Raw genomic sequence first — 19037 nt, 5'->3', positions numbered from 1 at the left:
TCAGTAATCAGTATTAACGGTTGGCTTGTTAGACTGGCAGGAGTAAGAGTCTTCCTTATGTGGTGGAAGACCTCACCTTCGACTTCGAGCATAGCCACAACTCTAGTGCCGTCAGCCTCGCACACGTACACGCCACGATCCTCGGGAACCACAGACTTAATGGTCAGCTTGGCCACATTCCAATCTTGCTCGACAATGATTCTTTTCCCGTCAGAACTTACGTCTACATCGTTTTTCTTCCAGGTGGCCTGCACTGGCCTAGAGTACTGGCAGATGAACTCTGCGGTGTCATCTTCATCAATGATGAGGTCATTCATTGGACTGACCACCTCAAGAGTTGGATCTGTCAACCAACATGTCAGAGGGACATGCATTAAAGGCTCTTGATGAACATGACTTTGTATATCTTGCTCAAAGCAGTGGAAGCAAAAGCATGATGGTGGATGGATTAGGCTATGGTTAGCGGTTTCAGCCATAAATCACTCTAGAGCCAGCTTGTTGGTGAAGCTTAGTGTACAGGATAAGTCTTCATTACAATTCTACAACTACAATTTACAGGAATGCTGATGAAACTTTAAAGTGGAATTCCAGTTAAGGGACCCACCCCCTATCTCATATATATAGAGAAAAAAAAATCTGGCCAAACACTACTCATCCTCTTCAAGCCCCAATGATGTCTCCAACTTCCTTCTCCGTTTGGTGTCACCAGTCTTTTTTGGGTTGAATGGCGACCAGCATCATTCAACCTGCTTCCTGTGAGACCTGGCTGTCATAGACACACCTCCTGGGCTCACAGTTCTCATGGACAGAGCGACACACACATGCCATTACAAATCACTGATCAATCCAGGTGAAAAGATTCCCCACCACTGCTGTCAAGTAAAAAGATGGAAGGACCTGTGATGTCATCAAACCATCGGGCAGCAGAATAAAAAAGGTGTGTATAGGGTATTTTCTTTCAAAAATATCAGCAGGGTTTCAGAATAGATGGAAGGATTGGCTTAACTGGAGTTCCAAAAATGGACAGCGCACAGGAGTGGCAATAGGGTGTCAAGGGAGAATCAACAGGCAGCGATCCATTGTAATGGTCAATTTATTAAACAAATAAAATCAGGTCTTGCAAACACCTTACCACATGGGACAGGATGGCGGTGAAGGCATTGAGAGGATGGCAGATGGCAATCGTCAAATCGGGATAATCCAACGCTGAAACTCTCGGGGGTGTAGGGGTGTCCAGTGAATAGGACAGGGAGAGGAAGGAGGAACCTGGCCAGTATCAGCCGACGTTTGAACAAGCCGTGGTACCAGGTTCCTCCTTCCTCTCCCGAGCGGGACTACTGGTTCATATGGTAATGTGTTTGCAAGCCCTGATTTTATTTGTTTAATAAATTGACCATTACAATGGTTCGCTGCCTGTTTATTCTCCCTTGACACTTCATTGTCACTACTGTGCGCTGTCCATTTTTAGTGCTCCATTACATTGAATCTACATCCAATGCTTGGGACTAGAAGCAGAAGGATTGTGGGTCTGGACAGTCCAGTGTTTTATTAATCCTATTAGGGGGTCTAGATTAATAGCACTTGGAGTTAACTGGAGTTCCACTTTACCATGTAAACATTCCAATGCTAAAGTTGTCCCTGGAAACTGAAAAAAGTCCTGTGGTTTGGCTGTCAGAACCGTCTACTGTTTTCTAATTGGGTGTCTCATATGCCTATCAGAAAAAAAAAATGATAAGAGGAGTGTCCTGTGACATCATGAAAGTTGATAAAGGACAACATGCTTCTACATTAAGAAACGTGTTCAGAAAAAGGTAAAATAAATGAAAACACCTCAAAGTGTATGTAATGCCAAACTCTTGCTTTTTATTTTTTTTATTTTAGGGTGTGGAATTGTTAAAGTTTTTTTTTATTGTCGTCAGTATCCCTATCAGGGTGTTTGACTCTCCCATACTGGTGGTGACCACTGTCATCAAGGAGAGCATCAAGGTCATGAAGGACAGCATTGGCAGCATCATCTATGGCGAAATTACTAGATGGCTAGCATTGGAATGCAAATTATGCATCCCCAAGTACTAAAAATAGTCCTTCCAATCAAGTACAAGGTCTAATTACATAACTGGGACCCCCTTCCCCTTTACAAATTACTTTAGCAGTTGTAACATGTGCCTGTAAAGAAAAAAAGTTACCTCAACCTCATCTTGTGCCTGCTTGCCTGCTGCCTAAATGAGGATGACGTCACAATCCTTCTGGCTAGATCCTGGGGAATACAGAGCAGCCAAAATCTCTCAAGAATATGCTCTTACAATGGGTTGGAGAGTAAAGCTGCTCTGCATTTCCCAGGAAAGTTCTAGAAAGGAAAGAAGGTAATATCATACAGAAGAAGGGGTTAAGGTAGGTATGATTTCAAATCTTTTTTCTACATTTTACATCTATTACCAGTAGGTGATCTGTAATAGGACAGCAGCCTGGGCAATTTAATCAGACCTTGTTTTTTTACAGCAAGGTCCACTTTAAATTCATGCAGTATGTTGGAATGCTTCCTCGGCTGGCCAGGAATTTGGCTCCATTTGCATGTGTCATGTCTGTACCTTAAAGTTCAGATAAAATAATTGTTATTACTCTCCACTTAATAGCCTCTGACATTAAGGAACATTGTAATTTGTTTAATTTTCCTTTAAGTTAAAAAAAATGTAAATATCTATAATTGATTGTATATCCTGTACACTTGGCATTGGTTTAAATGCTAAAATTATAGCACACTTTATCCATCAACACACTCTTCCTTAAAATCTTAGATAGAGTCAACGTTAGTGTTTTTACAGTAAACTTGCACTGAGAGGAAAATGTGGGCTGTAGACCCTGGCTGTGCTATCCAGCAGGGCTGTATGGATCACAAGCCTGGTTAAATAGAACTTTACTTTGAGCTAATAAATGGTATAGAATAGACCTGAACGTAGGAAAATATGTGTGCTTCCACTGTTGACTTCTAAGACTGTTATGCCAATCCTTTGGTTTCAATATTTTCTGACCTGGCAAAAGTGTGTATATCAGATGTTGAGAACTCACTAGCGGCATGCTTGTACCAGAACTCAGGGTGTAAGAAGGCAGAGATGGTAGACACGTAGTGTTTTATGAAGGAGGTCTTTAATAGATGAGTATATTTTTCCCTCCTGATAGGTCTCCTTTTAAATGTTAATAATCTGGCATTAAAAAGTGAAAAATAAATGCTGGTGTGGCTTAAAGAAGAGCACAAGAAAGAGGAAAACTCAATATATCCTTAAAAGCAGAGATCCTCAAACTTTTTAAGCAAATTTCCCAGTACTTTAAACTGTTGGGGGCCAGAGTGTGGCCAGTAGGTAAGAAAAGGCCCTTGTGCCGGTGTTCCATAGGAGTAAAAATGCATCAGTCAATGGGAGCAAGAGAGCCCCAGCATCAATGGAAGAAAAAATGCTCCGGTATCAGTAGCTGTTGGGAGGAAGTATGCCCCCAGCTTCAATGGGAGCAAAAATAATTGCCCCAGTATCAGTGATCAGCAGGAAAATGAATGTCCTAACATCAACAAAATGAATAAAAAAATCTGGGTTTGTTGGTCAGGAGAAGTGAAACTTTAAGGCTTCTTGAAAAGGAAGCTCATTCTAGCAGCCGGCAATGTATCTTAGTTGGCACTGTCCGCATATACCTGCATAGGTTCAGCAGTGACATCATCTGGTCACTAGAGGTATAATGCGGCACAGTGGCAACATAACCATTGACAAATAGGGAACTCTAATAAATAGTAGTGGTAGAGATACCAGTACTATAAATGACATTTGTCCTAGACAGCCAAAGTTGGTTCTGAACTATTTTGACCGAACCTTGAGCAGAACCTTGGATTGCAGAAAAAACTTACCAGGAAAGGTTAAAGGACCTTAACATGTATAGCTTGGAAGAAAGAAGAGACAGAGGGGATATGATAGAAACTTTTAAATACATAAAGGGAATCAACTCGGTAAAGGAGGAGAGCATATTTAAAAGAAGAAAAACTACCACAAGAGGACACAGTTTTAAATTAGAGGGGCAAAGGTTTAAAAGTAATATGAGGAAGTATTACTTTACTGAGAGAGTAGTGGATGCATGGAATAACCTTCCTGCAGAAGTGGTAGCTGCAAATACAGTGAAGGAGTTTAAGCATGCATGGGATAGGCATAAGGCTATCCTTCATATAAGATAGGGCCAGGGACTATTCATAGGATTCAGATATATTGGGCAGACTAGATGGGCCAAATGGTTCTTATCTGCCGACACATTCTATGTTTCTATGTTTCAATGTTTCCTCATGACCATATATGGTCTTGACCAAATATAGTCAATGACATCAACTAGGATCCCCGCCCCTTTGTTTACATCACTGGAAACCGTGATTGATGATGGATATACAGTACATCACTGGATGCCGTGATTGACTCCCTTGATGATGCCATGATCCTTCCTTTCCTGGCTGGTTCCTATTCCTAATCGGGTTTGGTATAGACAGGGGGATGGGGGGGGGGGCACTTTTTCTTTTTTTATTGTTTAGCTGTCAGTGAGGAAACCCATTGACAGCTGATAACTTATCGGTTGTTAGGGACGCCGTGGCTAGCTTCCTGGCCCCGCTCCTTAACAACCAGCTTACACTGCGCCTTGATTTGGCAAATCTTTGCCCAATCAGGGCACAGAATGCACTGTGCAGCGCTCAGTGCATTGCAGGGTGTTCATCGGGGTGAACACCCTGCAAATTCAGGTGTTTGGCGAATGGCTGAACAGGCAAAATGTTCGGCCCAAACTCATGCTCAGGTCGAACCGTTCGCCCATCCCTACTGACCATACAGTAAATGGTTGTGACCAAGTATGGCCAATGACTTCACCTAGGATCCCCAGCCCAGTGTTTATATCACTGGACTCCATGATTATCGATGGATATACATAATTGGATGCTGTGATTGACTCCCTTAATGATGCCTTGACCCTTCCTTTCCTGGCCACCCGGTCTACATGCCTACATAAGGGTCTAGTTGAAATATTAGGAGGAACCCTAATATAGTGGCGGTAGAGATACCACTACTATAAATTACATGTCCTGGACAGCCAAAGTTGGTTTTGAACTCGTGTTTGGACCAAACCTTGAGTTCATCACTATTAACCATATATGGTCATGACTAAATATGGTCAATGACTTCACCTTGGATTCCAAGCCCAGTTTTTACATCACTGGACTCCATAAATAACGAGGGATATACATCATTGGATGCTGTGATTGTCTCCCTTGACGATACCGTGACCCTTCCCTTCCTGGCCACACAGTCCACATGCCTAGATAAGGGTCTGGTTGTAGTTATAAGGGGAGCCTTAATATTCTAGTCATAGAGATACCACTACTAAATATGACATTTGTCCTGGACAACCAAAGGCGTTTCTGAACTCCTCTTCGGACAGAACCTTGAGCCTATCTCTATTGACCATATATGGTTGTAACCAAACATGTTCCATGACATCAACTAGGATCCCCAGCCCCGACTTTACAACACTGGACTCTGTATTTGAAAATGGATTTACATCACTGGACGATGTAATTGACTCCCTTCATGATGCCATGACCCTTGCTTTTCTGGCCATCCAGTCCAAATGCCTAGATAAAGGTCAGGCTGGAATATTAGGGGAACCTTTATATAGTAGTGGTAGAGATACCACATTTGTCCCGGACACCCAAAATTGGTTCTGAACTCGTGTTCAGACCAAACCTTGAGCAAATCCCTATCGACCATATATGGTCAATGACATCAACTAGGATCCCCAGCTCTGTGTTTACATCACTGGACCCCTTGATTGACAATGGATATACACCACAGGAGGCCATGATTGACTTCTTTGATGATGCCATGGTCCTTCCTTTCTTGGCTACCCAGTCCACATGCCTAGATAAGGGTCTGCTTGAAAAAGTAAGGGGAACCCCAAGCTATTTATTCAAATTAATGGGTACTATCCCTTTAAAAAAAGGTAGAAAACAGGTACATAATATTTATTACAGATTGACAATGTATATACATCACTGGACGCCAGTGGCTGCCGGTGTATATGGGGCGCTGCCCCCCCATCCATGCGCCCGGACCCCTAATCTACATGCGGGGCACCGGACGCATGGAGTAAAATGGGATTTTTTTTTTTTTTTAGCCATGTGATTAGAGCCACAGGCTCTCACAGGCTAAAAAAAAGGGTGGACCCGGGGCGCAGAGCAGTGCGTCCCGAGCCCACCCATTGTGTGACAATAGCGAATGAAAATTCGCTATTGTCACACGGATCCTCCTCCGCCTGGTCTGATACGCGCTTCCTGATTGGCCAAAAGGCAAACCCCATGCCATTGGCTGGGGAGGAGGCGGGAGTCGGGAGGACAGAGGACTCGCCGCCACGCCGGAGAAGCCGCGAGCTGCCGCTGCTGGACGCCATGATTGACGATGGATATACATAGTTAGACACCATGGATTTACATCTGGGGACATCAGTAGCTTTTTTTTTTTAGGTGTGAGAAGTTTGAGGACTTCTGTTTTAAAGGCTATTTTAATCATACATACAACAGGTAGAATGGCACACCCATCAAATCCATCTTGTACTGTTATGACTTTAGTAGAGTGAATTGGGACTTCTATGGATTATTGCACTATGCCCTTTGCATTAATATAAAGCATAAAAGCTAAAATGTTTTTTTTTTTTTCTTGGGACTACGGTTGTGTTATGCCTAGAAGAAAATTATTTTAGTAAAGATCTAAAAACAGAAAAAAAAAGTTTCACCTAAAAACACTGAGTGACTCCATCTATATTTTTTAACAGATTTTTTAAAGCACCAAAACTTTATAGAGAAAAAAGGTTGTTAAGGAGAAGGTCAAATCAAAGACCTTAAGGTCCGCATTTAACTTTTGAGGTTGTATAATTCTTTCCTTTTGCTTAGATTATGCATTGATAATGGTCAGGTTTTGCTCCAAAAAAAGCAATGTATATGCAAAGTGCAGTAACCCACCCCAGCAGTCAATCTGGGTGATTCCACTAGAAGGAATTTTTTTTTTTTTTTAAATATGCTACTGCACCTTCTTTATTATTATTGCCCTGGTTTAACAAATCAACTGCTTTAGGTCTCATTGGAATATATAGCCACTTTATAAGTAACATTTTATAATGGAAATAATAATTTGATAACTAAATCAGTCCAACCTATGCTAAAATATAATAAGCAATGTTGAATTTTTGGAATTGTTGCCTTTATTGGAGATGTTATAATGGCATTCTAATATTTCTGTGGGTTTTACATCAAATCTGCATACATGTATACAGTTCTGGTGCTTTGTTGTATAAAGTATATTTATGCTGAACAGGGTTAGCTGTTGAGCTATTTGTTATTTTGCTACAGTATTAGATGACTACTAGTGTTTTACCTCTTCTAGAAACATAACCAACCACAACACAACAGCCTTCTGCTAGACACCTCAAACCAGAAATGCTCTACATAGACTAAAAAGACTATTCACTATTGAAATCCTATTTATTATTATTATTTATTTATTTATTTATTTTTTAAGAAAAAAAAATAGAAATGAAAAAAAATAATAAATAGGATTATTTATTTATTGATCTATTTATTATGTTTAATGTTATTTAATTTAATTAAATTTTTTCAAAAATGGCTATTTTCACAAATACAGCTTTCCATAGAAACAGTTGACCTGATTCTTGACTGAGAATCGGGCCTTGACAGCATCCCCATTGAGATCCATGTTATATATTAACGTTCCTTCTGTTTGTCTCTCTGCAAACCTTACGTGTTTATTTCCTTCTAAGAAAAATGTGGTCATCAATATAGGTCTAACTAGGTTTCAATATAGGTCTAACTAAGCATTTCTCAACCCCCTTGACAGAGAGGAACCCTTAAAACAACTTTTAGGCCTCCGGGAACTCTTGCTAATAAGTACCATATCTACAAATCATGATACATCAGTGAGAACAGGGAGCTGTAGATATAATAATAAATAAAATAATAGGACATGTGGACAACTTTGAGTATTTGACTTCCAGGGCTGCTCTTTATTACAATTATAGTCTAGGGAAGAATAAGGAATTGATAATAATAAAAGGTAAGAAAAAAAATCAGACAATGAAAACTGTAGTGTTCCCCCCATTTGTGGTCAATGGAAAGAGCCCAAGCATATTGGAAGTCATTGAATGCCCGTTGATACTGGTGGTTAATAAAGGAGGTTTCCTTGGATGGTGGTCTGTGAGTAAAGACCCTTTACACTGGTTGCATTTGAAGAAGGGTCCTTTAGAGTGGTAGTGAGTAGCAAAAGAACCCCTATACACCATTGGTTGGTGAAGAAGGATCCTCTACATTGGTGGTGAGTGAGGAAAGGACCTCTTGCACCAAGAATGCTCCTTACAGTACTGATCAATGGGAAGAATGCCCCTTACGGTATTGGTCAATGGGAAGAATGCCCCTTAAGGTATTTATTCAATGGGAAGAATGCCCCTTATGGTATTGCTCAATGGAAAGAATGCCCCTTATGGTATTGGTCAATTGGAAGAATGCCCCTTATGGTATTGGTCAATGGGAAGAATGCCCCTTACAGTACTGGTCAATGGGAAGAATGCCCCTTACGGTATTGGTCAATGGGAAGAATGTTCCTTATGGTACTGGTCAATTGGAAGAATGCCCCTTATGGTATTGGTCAATGGGAAGAATGCCCCTTATAGTACTGGTCAATGGGAAGAATTCCCTTTATGGTATTGATCAGTGGAAAGAATGTTCCTTATGGTATTGGTCAATTGGTAGAATGCCCCTCACAGTATTGGTCAATGAAAAGAATGTTCCTTATGGTATTGGTCAATGGGAAGAATGCCCCTTACAGTATTGGTCAGTGGGAAGAATGTTCCTTATGGTATTGGTCAATTGGTAGAATTCCCCCTTCTGGTATTGGTCAATGGGAAGAATGCCCCTTATGGTATTGGTCAATGGGAAGAATGTTCCTTATGGTATTGGTCATTGTAAAGATTGCCCCTGATGGTATTGGTCAATGGGAAGAATGCCCCTTATGCTATTGGTCAATGGGCAGAATGCCCCTTATGGTATTGGTCAATGGGAAGAATGCCCCTTACGGTATTGGTTAATGGAAAGAATGCCCCTTACAGTATTGGTCAGTAGAAAGAATGTTCCCTATGGTATTGGTCAATTGGTAGAATGCCCCTTATGGTATTGGTCAATGGGAAGAATGTTCCTTATGGTATTGGTCAATTCGAAGAATGCCCCTTATGGTATTGGACATTGGGAAGAATGCCCCTTATGGTATTGGTCAATGGGAAGAATTCCCCTTACGGTATTGGTCAATGGGAAGAATGCCCCTTACAGTATTCGTCAATGGGAAGAATGCACCTTTCAGTATTTGTCAATGGGAAGAATGCACCTTTCAGTATTCGTCAATGGGAAGAATGCCCTTTACAATATTGGTTATTGTGAAGAATGCCCCTTCTGGTATTGGTTAATGGGAAGAATGACTCTTACAGTATTGGTCAATGAGAAGAATGCCCCTTAAGGATAGCTAAAAAGATCAATGGTGCCAATGGTCATTTATTTGAGAAGTAGAAATTGCTCAATACTTGAGGAACCCATGGCAACTTTGAGATTCCATTGAACCCGGTTGAGGAAGGCTGGTCTAACTTAAATGATGTCAGGTGGGGAGCATCAGCCTAGGGTTTGTAGCAAGGCAAATTGACTTTGTTTGTAGACAAAGAACTGAGATAGACAAATGAAGTACTACAAGGTATTCCATCTTTAAAAAAAGTTAGATATATTCCATACCCTATACCTCAATCAAGAGTCAGGCTGTTTCTATGGAAAAGGAAGTAAAAAGTATATTGTCAGTTCATAACCGAACAATAAAATGACAGAGTTTGGACTCACTTACGCAAATTTAAACTCTAATGGAACAGCAAACTATAAAGCTTTCAAAAAATAATTTTTTACTTATAAAAATTTATGAACAATTTGTTGGTTTTCTGCTTGTGCTTGTGGAAGAAAATTTAGGCTGCACTGTCCGCTAACAGCTTAAAGTGTTTGTAAACCCAAAAACAAAAATGTAATTTATTGAAGCTTACCAGTCTCCAAATGTGGAGGCTGCATTAGGTTTTCTTAAGGCTCCATTATTTTCACCTAGTGATCCTTCCACTAATGCACTTCCTGTCCCTGGGTGACAAGGTGCCCTCACTATACTGCACCTATGGAGGAATTGTGTTAGGACTACAGAACACCCACTTCCCATCTCCATAACCTATGAGGAGGTGGTCTGCAGTCCAGTGAAAGCAGGGGCTGGTAACACTGCTTGAAACAACACTAGAGAGCAATGGCCTCCAAACTTTTCAAACAAAGGGCCAGTTTACTGTCCATTAGTCTTGGGGGGGGGGGGGGGGTGTCGAATTGGGGCCAGTGAAGCCAAATGTCTTGGGCCAAGCATCAGTGAGAATAAACATTGGCTCAGGGTTGGTGGTCACTTACATAGTGCCTGTGGTCCGTAGGAGGAGGAATAGTGCCCAATCATTGGTATTTCTGGGAGGAGTAGTGCCCCATCATTGGTATCAGTGGGAGGAATAGTGCCCCATCATTGGCATTCCTGGGGGGAATAGTTCCCCATCATTGGTATCATTGGGAGGAATAGTGCCCCATCATTGGTGTCAGTGGGAGGAATAAAGCCCCATCATTGGTGTCAGTGGGATGAATAGTGCTCCATCATTAGTATTCCAGGGGGGGGGGGGGATAGTGCCCCATCATTGGTGTCAGTGGAAGGAATAGTGCCCCATCATTGGTATCAGTGGGAGGAATAGTTCCCCATCATTGGTGTCAGTGGGAGAAATAGTTCCCCATCATTAGTATCAGTGGGAGGAATCTTCGCCCATCATTGGTGTCAGTGGGAGGAATAGTGCCCCATTATTGGTATCAGTGGGAGAAATAGTTCCCCATCATTGGTATTAGTGGGAGGAATAGTGCCCCATCATTGGGGTCAGTGGGAGGAATAGTGCCCCATCATTTCTGTCAGTGGGAGGAATAGTGCCCCATCATTGGGGTCAGTGGGAGGAATAGTTTCCCATTATTGGTGTCAGTGGGAGGAATAGTGCCCCATCATTGGTGTCAGTGGGAGGAATAGTGCCCCATCATTGGTATTTCTGGGAGGAATAGTGACCCATTATTGGTGTCAGTGGGAGGAATAGTGACCCATCATTGGTATTTCTGGGAGGAATAGTGACCCATTATTGGTGTCAGTGGGAGGAATAGTGCTCCATCATTGGTGTCAGTGGGAGGAATAGTGCCCCATCATTAGTATCAGTGGGAGGAATAGTGCCCCATCATTGGTGTCAGTGGGAGGAATAGTGCCCCATCATTGGGGTCAGTGGGTGGAATAGTGCCCCATCATTGGTATTTCTGGGAGGAATAGTGACCCATTATTGGTGTCAGTGGGAGGAATAGTGCCCTGCTATTGGTGTCAGTGGGAACAACAGTACCTCATATCAGTGGGAGGAATAATGCTCCAATGGCCAGATAAAGGCTAGTAAAGGGCCCTCGGCTGCAGTTTGGAGACCACTGCTATAGAGTATACAGGAACTTGCAAGCTCACACAAGATTTCTGGCAGGATCGACAGGTATTTTGTGCACTTACTGAATGCTTTTGATAGTTTATTCCCCAGACCTAAAGCGAACAAGTAATAGAACGGTTTACATACACTTTAAGCTGTTGGTAGCTCCTGCCCAATGATGTGAAGACCTCCAAGTAGACCCCCTGAAGTCAATAGGCACAAACAGACAGTCTCTCATTTCCCATTGTGGCTCCAACCCTCGACCACTGGTACATAAGCAGGGTCTATTAATGCTTGGGATCTATTTCCACTGAGCAGTGGGATCATTTGCTGCTGGGGAGGTCTATTGTTGTATTGTTGCTGGTGGGGAATGTATTTTTGCTGGGGAGATCTTTTGTTTCTAGGGGAACAGTTGTTGCTGACTGGTCTATTGATGCTGGCTGCTTGGAGATCTACAGTATTGTTACTGGTGTGGGTTTATTGCTGCTAGGGAGATCTACTGTTGATGGATCTATTGGTGGAGGAGCCTATTACTGATTGTGAGCAATGCTATTGTTGCTGGTGGGGGATCCTATTGTTGCTGGCTTCTGGAGGGTCTATTGATGCTGGCTGCTGGGAGATCTATCTATTGTTTCTGGTAGGTTTTTTTTGCTGCTGGGGAGATCTATTGTTGTTGGGGGATCTATTGTAATTGGTGGGGGATCCTATTGTTGCTGGGGGAGTCTACTGTTGCTTGCAGGGGATCCTTTTGTTGCTGTGGGGGATCTTATTGTTGCTAGGGGGTCAATGGTAGCTGGGAAAGATCCAATGTTAATGAAGGGCTATATTGTTGCTGACTAGGAGATCTACTGTACGGCTACATCAGGGGTCAATTGTTGCTGGGGGGTATTTTGTTGTGTGGGTGGAGAAATTTGTTGCAGGGGGGTCTATTGTTGCTGGGGGGGGGTGTTTGTTGCTGGGGGATCTACTATTGTTGCTGTGGGATCTATCGTTGATGAGGATGGATCTATTGCTGCTGTAGGGTTTTACAATTGTTGCTGAGGGGTCTATTGTTGCTTTCAGGGGATCCTTTTGTTGCTAGGGGGTCAGTGTTTAGGGAGGGCTATATTATTACTGTCTGGGAGATCTACTGTATTGCTACATCAGGCTTCAATTGTTGCTGGGGGGTATTTTGATGTGTGTGGGAGGGGTACTTTGTTGCTGGGGGTCTATTGTTGCTAGGGGGGATGGTTTGTTGCTGGGGGATCTACTATTGTGGCTGAGGAGCGATCTATTGTTGCTCGGGAAGTCTATTGTTGCTAGAGGGGGCTTTTGCTGTTGGGGGAATCTATTGTTGTTGGGGTAGTCTATTTTTGTTGCTTGGGGAAACTATTGATGCTAGAGGGGGCTTTTGCTGTTGGGGGAATGCATTATTGCTGGGGGGGGGGTCTATTGTTACTAGAGGGGGGGCTTTTTCTTTTGGGTGGATCTATTGTTGTTGCAGGGGACTTTTGCTGTTGGGGGCATCTATTGTTGCTAGGTCAGTCTATTGTTGCTTGGGGATCTATTGTTGCTAGAGGGGGCTTTTGCTGTTGGGGGCATCTATTGTTGCTAGGGAAGTATATTGTTGCTTGGGGGATCTATTGTTGCTAGAGGGGGCTTTTGCTGTTGAGGGCATCTATTGCTGCTAGGTCAGTCTATTGTTGCTAGAGGGGGGCTTTTGATGTTCGGGAAATCTATTGTTGGTGGGGAAGTCTATTGTTGCTTGGGGGATCTATTGTTGCTAGAGGAGGCATTTGCTGTTGGGGAAATATATTGTTTCTAGAAGGGGCTTTTGATGTTGAGGGAATCTATTGTTGCTGGGGGGAGTCTATTGTTGCTGGAGGAAGTCTATTGTTGCTTGGGGAAGTCCATTGTTGCTAGAGGGGGGCTTTTGCTGTTCGAGAAATCTATTGTTGCTGGGGGAGTTTATTGTTGCTAGAGGGGACTTTTGCTTTTGAGGGAATCTATTGTTGCTAGAGGGGGGCTTTTGCTGTTGGGGGAATCTATTGTTGCTGGGTCAGTCTAATGTTGCTAGAGGGGGGCTTTTGATGTTAGGGGAATCTATTGTTGCTAGAGGGGTATTTTGCTGTTGAGGGAATCTATTGTTGCTGGGGGAGTCTATTGTTGCTAGAGATTGGGCTTTTGCTGTTGGGGGAATCTATTGTTGCTTGGGGGAGTTTATTGTTGCTCGTGGGGTCTATTGTTGCTACAGGGGGCTTTTGCTGTTTGGAGGGTCTATTGTTGCTAGAGGGGGCTTTTGCTGTTGGGGGAATCTATTGTTGCTGGGGAAGTAAGTCTATTGTTGCTCGTGGGATCTATTGTTGCTACAGGGGGCTTTTGCTGTTTGGGGGAATCTATTGTTGCTAGGGGGGGCTTTTGCTGTTGGGGGGATCTATTGTTGCTGGGAGGAGTCTATTGTTGCTTGGGGGATCTATTGTTGCTAGAGGGGGTTTTGCTGTTGGGGGAATCTATTGTTGCTAGGTCAGTCTATTGTTGCTTGGGGATCTATTGTTGCTAGGGGGGCTTTTGCTGTTGGGGGAATCTATTGTTGCTGGGAGGAGTCTATTGTTGCTTGGGGGATCTATTGTTGAGAGAGGGACTTTTGCTGTTGGGGGCATCTATTGTTGCTAGGTCAGTCTATTGTTGCTTGGGGATCTATTGTTGCTAGAGGGGGCTTTTGCTGTTGGGGGCATCTATTGTTGCTAGGGAAGTATATTGTTGCTTGGGGGATCTATTGTTGCTAGAGGGGGCTTTTGCTGTTGAGGGCATCTATTGTTGCTAGGTCAGTCTATTGTTGCTAGAGGGGGGCTTTTGATGTTCTGGAAATCTATTGTTGGTGGGAAAGTCTATTGTTGCTTGGGGGATCTATTGTTGCTAGAGGAGGCATTTGCTGTTGGGGAAATATATTGTTTCTAGAAGGGGCTTTTGATGTTGAGGGAATCTATTGTTGCTGGGGGGAGTCTATTGTTGCTGGGGGGAGTCTATTGTTGCTTGGGGAAGTCCATTGTTGCTAGAGGGGGGCTTTTGCTATTCGGGAAATCTATTGTTGCTGGGGGAGTTTATTGTTGCTAGAGGGGGCTTTTGCTTTTGAGGGAATCTATTGTTGCTAGAGGGGGGCTTTTGCTGTTGGGGGAATCTATTGTTGCTGGGTCAGTCTAATGTTGCTAGAGGGGGGCTTTTGATGTTGGGGGAATCTATTGTTGCTGGGGGGTCTATTGTTGCTAGAGGGGTATTTTGCTGTTGAGGGAATCTATTGTTGCTGGGGGAGTCTATTGTTGCTAGAGATGGGCTTTTGATGTTGGGGGAATCTATTGTTGCTTGGGGGAGTTTATTGTTGCTCGTGGGATCTATTGTTGCTACAGGGGGCTTTTGCTGTCAGGGGGTCTATTGTTGCTAGAGGGGGCTTTTGCTGTTGGGGGAATCTATTGTTGCTGGGGAAGTCTATTGTTGCTTGGGGGATCTATTGTTGCTAGAGGGGGATTTTTCTGTTTGGGGAATCTATTGTTGCTAGAGGGGGCTTTTGCTGTTGGGGAATCTATTGTTGCTGGGAGGAGTCTATTGTTGCTTTGGGGATCTATTGTTGCTAGAGGGGGCTTTTGTTGTTGGGGAAATCTATTGTTGCTAGAGGGGGGCTTTTGCTGTTGGGGGATCTATTGTTGCTGGCTATAGAGGATAGTGCTCAGAAGTGGATATTGGACTGAGGCAATAAATGACTCAAAGGGGGGGGGGGGTATAACATAAGTATACAGAATGTAGCAGTCAGATGATGGGGGAAGCATGGATCCCATTCACCAATGGTGGGCCTGTTAAGCATTATGATTGAATTTTAGAGGCTTCCTATTTTTTAATATCTATGAATCTCCAGTTCCTTCAAATCCCCAAAAATCCCCTTTCAGTTTCCCACTTCAATACATTTTGCCATTGGTCCAGAAAGGGAAAACACTAGCAGGTGATTGGATCCAGCTCAGTTAGGCTCGTGTTAGTCTTTTTATAATACCTTTGATTAACAGTTTAGCAGAAGATAGAAGAGAGCCAGCTCTGAAGGTGACAACGCCAGAGTCATTGGTCCCCAGGTTTTTTAGCGTTAAGGTGTGGACAGTGCCCCCGTGCACGGAGATCTCATTGACGGGGCTGTTCTGGAGGGGCGAGCCGTCCAGCCACCACTGAACATTCCGCACGTGCGCACTGGACAGCTCGCAGGAGAAAATGGCCGTCTCCCCCGCAAAGACGTCCGTGTTCTTTAAAGCGGATACTATGTCTACGTTACTCTCTGGTGGCGGGTTCCAAGATTAGAAAGAAAAAACATCAAAGAACAGTAAAAACACCTTTGTTTACCAAAATTGCAATGGTTAGAAAAAGTTACAAAGAAAAGTTACATAAACAGTTACATAAAAAGTTACATAAAAAGTTACATAGAAAGCTACTCAATATCCTCAAAGACATATTACTAAAAACTTTGCAATTCTAATATTTTATACACATTGTATCAGTTTGCATTGCATAATGGAGCGCTGATCCTTCCTATAGGCAAGAAAACAAGCCCAAGACCAACTGTGAAGCATGGAGAGAAGCCACAAAAATCTAGCAATGTGTTCGAAAATCACAAGAAATATAACATGCAGTAGTCAATCGTAAATGCAAGGGGAAGGAGTGTGAACATTGAGAATGAATTGCTCCACATAACCTACAGCATATCTACAAAGGTTAGTGAGGGGGCTTGTTTTTTTTAAGTCAAAACTTTTCTTTTTTTTTTTTTTTTGTTTTGGATAGAGTAGAGAAGGATTAGAACCCCTGTCCTGTTTTTGTTGCTGTCTTGGTCTCAGTTAGGGAGATCCCCCCTCTCTATTAGGCTACGTTCACATCTTGGCGTTGCTAATTACAGGCGTTTTTTAGGCGTTTTTTCAAAAAATCCAAAAGGTTACCTGGTGGGGCTCCAAGGGATTCCCTTAATTTACAGGGATTTCCTCTTACTTCCTGTTTTGGCTATGGGGCAGGAAGTGAAGGGAAATCTCCCCAATGGGACAAGGATAGCAAAAATAAACCTTACAGGGGTTATGACCCTCCCTTACTCTATCCAATATGGAAAAAAAAGTCTTGCCTATAGTTCTGATTGACGTATTGCCTGTCCAAATGAACAGTATAAATTAGCCTTTCCTCTGCCTGCAAAAGTAGGATCCTTGACCCTTGTGTGGAGGAAGTTGTCACCCTTTAGAGATCCAATACGTCCAATGCCGAGTCAGAGGTAAAGCTCTGCAAATCGAATGCTTCCACAGGGCACTCCTTGGACTAAAGAATCTGCAGAATCCGACACTTCTGGGTGTGTCAGATTTCTGGTCTTGCATTTGCATTCTGTGGTTCAATCTGTCAGCTCCTATATTACTACTGGGCCCAACAGTGGCCAACGGGGGAGGAAGCCACGGGGACACTCCTCATAACACTCCAGGAACTGTTGGATTCTGCGGATTCTTCAGATGATGGCTTTTCTAATCTTCACTACAATGGAGAAGAATTTACCAAATAATTGAATAAATGAGAAGCTCTTACTATCCTATAGAGTACAAAGTATCGAGTGTCTGTCCTCATTGGCCTTTGGTGTGATAAAGGGCACTTGGGGATTATACTGATAAAGTGTAATGTAGCAAATAAAATTATGAGATCACAAAAAAATCTTTGTGGCACTGAAAGTACATCAGGCACCCCCATCCTAATATCAGTTACCTTGTACGAAGATGGAGGCGGTAGTCTGGGCGGAATCCGTGCTGCAGGTGTATTGGCCGCAATCTTCCAGGTCCACGTTATGGATCACTAATTCAACTAAAGTGCCGCTTTGCCTCATCTCATACTTATCACTGGGCTGTAGTACCAGCGCTCCTTTCCTCCACTCCACGGGGGCGCCATCTTTGGAGACCTGGCACTCTAACACCGCCGTTCCGCCTTCCTCCGGTTCCATATTACATAGCTCTTGTGTGAAAACTACAGGCAGGGCTGAAACACATCATCCACAGTCAACACAGAGAAGTGATTGATGAAACATAACAAACAGTAGGGATGAGTAGGGATGGCCGATGCCTCAGGCGCCACAGGGTAAGGGGCAGCAAAAGGCTGAAAATAATTTAAATGTTAACATTATTTTCGTTATAACATCAAGAGAAGCTCCAGTTCAGTTAAGCCTAATTTTAATAGCCAGTATGATTACCGTACAGCCAATCCTTATTTTATGCTAAATGGCTTCATTATCCAAGAAGTCCTTTCTACTTCTAGAATGATTTATTTAAAGAAGAATTCCAGGTATGAATACTTTTACATAGTTACATTGGCCCGGAATAAAGTATATACCTACTGTATGGAATCCCTCTGGAAGCTGGAAAGCACTGTAGTAGACACCGCAAGTACAGCGCCAGTACACCTCTACTACACCACTACTAAACCTCTAACACACCCCTACTACACCTCTAATACACCTCTACTACACCACTACTACACATCTACTACACCACTTCTACACATCTACTACTCCGCTACTACACCTCTACTACACCACTACTACACATCTACTACACCACTTCTACACATCTACTACTCTGCTACTACACCACTACTACACATCTACTACACCACTTCTACACATCTACTACTCCGCTACTACACCTCTACTACACCACTACTAAACCTCTAACACACCCCAACTACACCTCTAATACACCTCTACTACACCACTACTACACATCTACTACTCCGCTACTACACCTCTACTACACCACTACTACACATCTACTACACCACTTCTACACATCTACTACACCACTACTACACCTCTACTACACCACTACTAAACCTCTAACACACCCCAACTACACCTCTAATACACCTCTACTACACCACTACTACACATCTACTATACCACTACTTCACAGCTGCTACACAACTGTTACACTGCTACTACAGCATTAGTACACCACTACAACACCTCTAACACACCCCTACTACACCTCTACTACACCTCTGCGACACCGCTGCTACACAACTGTTACACTGCTACTACAGCATTACTACACCCCTAAAACACCTCTAACACACCCCTACTACACCGCTACTACACCTCTACTACTCCGCTACTACACCTCTACTACACCACTACTATACATCTACTACACCACTGCTACACAACTGTGACACTGCTACTGCACCATTACTACACCCCTACTACATCTCTAATACACCTCTACTACACCACTACTACACTGCTACTACACCATTACTACACCTCTACTACACATCTACTACTCCACTACTACACTGCTACTACACCTCTACTACACATCTACTACTACACCTCTACTATACCACTACTACACCACTGCTACACAACCGTTACACTGCTACTACAGCATTACTACACC

The 19037-nt window shown here is 43.1% G+C and overlaps 1 protein-coding gene across 1 annotated transcript in view; it reads right to left on the bottom strand.

Annotated features, from left to right (window-relative positions):
* OBSCN (obscurin, cytoskeletal calmodulin and titin-interacting RhoGEF) overlaps positions 1–19037 on the bottom strand; it is a 740285-nt gene that overhangs the window by 421056 nt on the left and 300192 nt on the right. The window contains exons 63-65 of the mRNA XM_082257722.1: positions 17356–17622; positions 15635–15907; positions 77–343 (exon numbers count right to left, since the gene is read on the bottom strand). Coding sequence (XP_082113848.1) covers positions 77–343; positions 15635–15907; positions 17356–17622 — 807 coding nt within the window. The remainder of the gene's footprint in view (positions 1–76; positions 344–15634; positions 15908–17355; positions 17623–19037) is intronic.

The sequence above is a fragment of the Pelophylax lessonae genome, assembly GCF_965119305.1.
Source record: "Pelophylax lessonae genome assembly, chromosome: 5".
Taxonomy (NCBI): Eukaryota; Metazoa; Chordata; class Amphibia; order Anura; family Ranidae; genus Pelophylax; species Pelophylax lessonae.
This window is presented reverse-complemented; position numbering and strand designations above follow the sequence as displayed.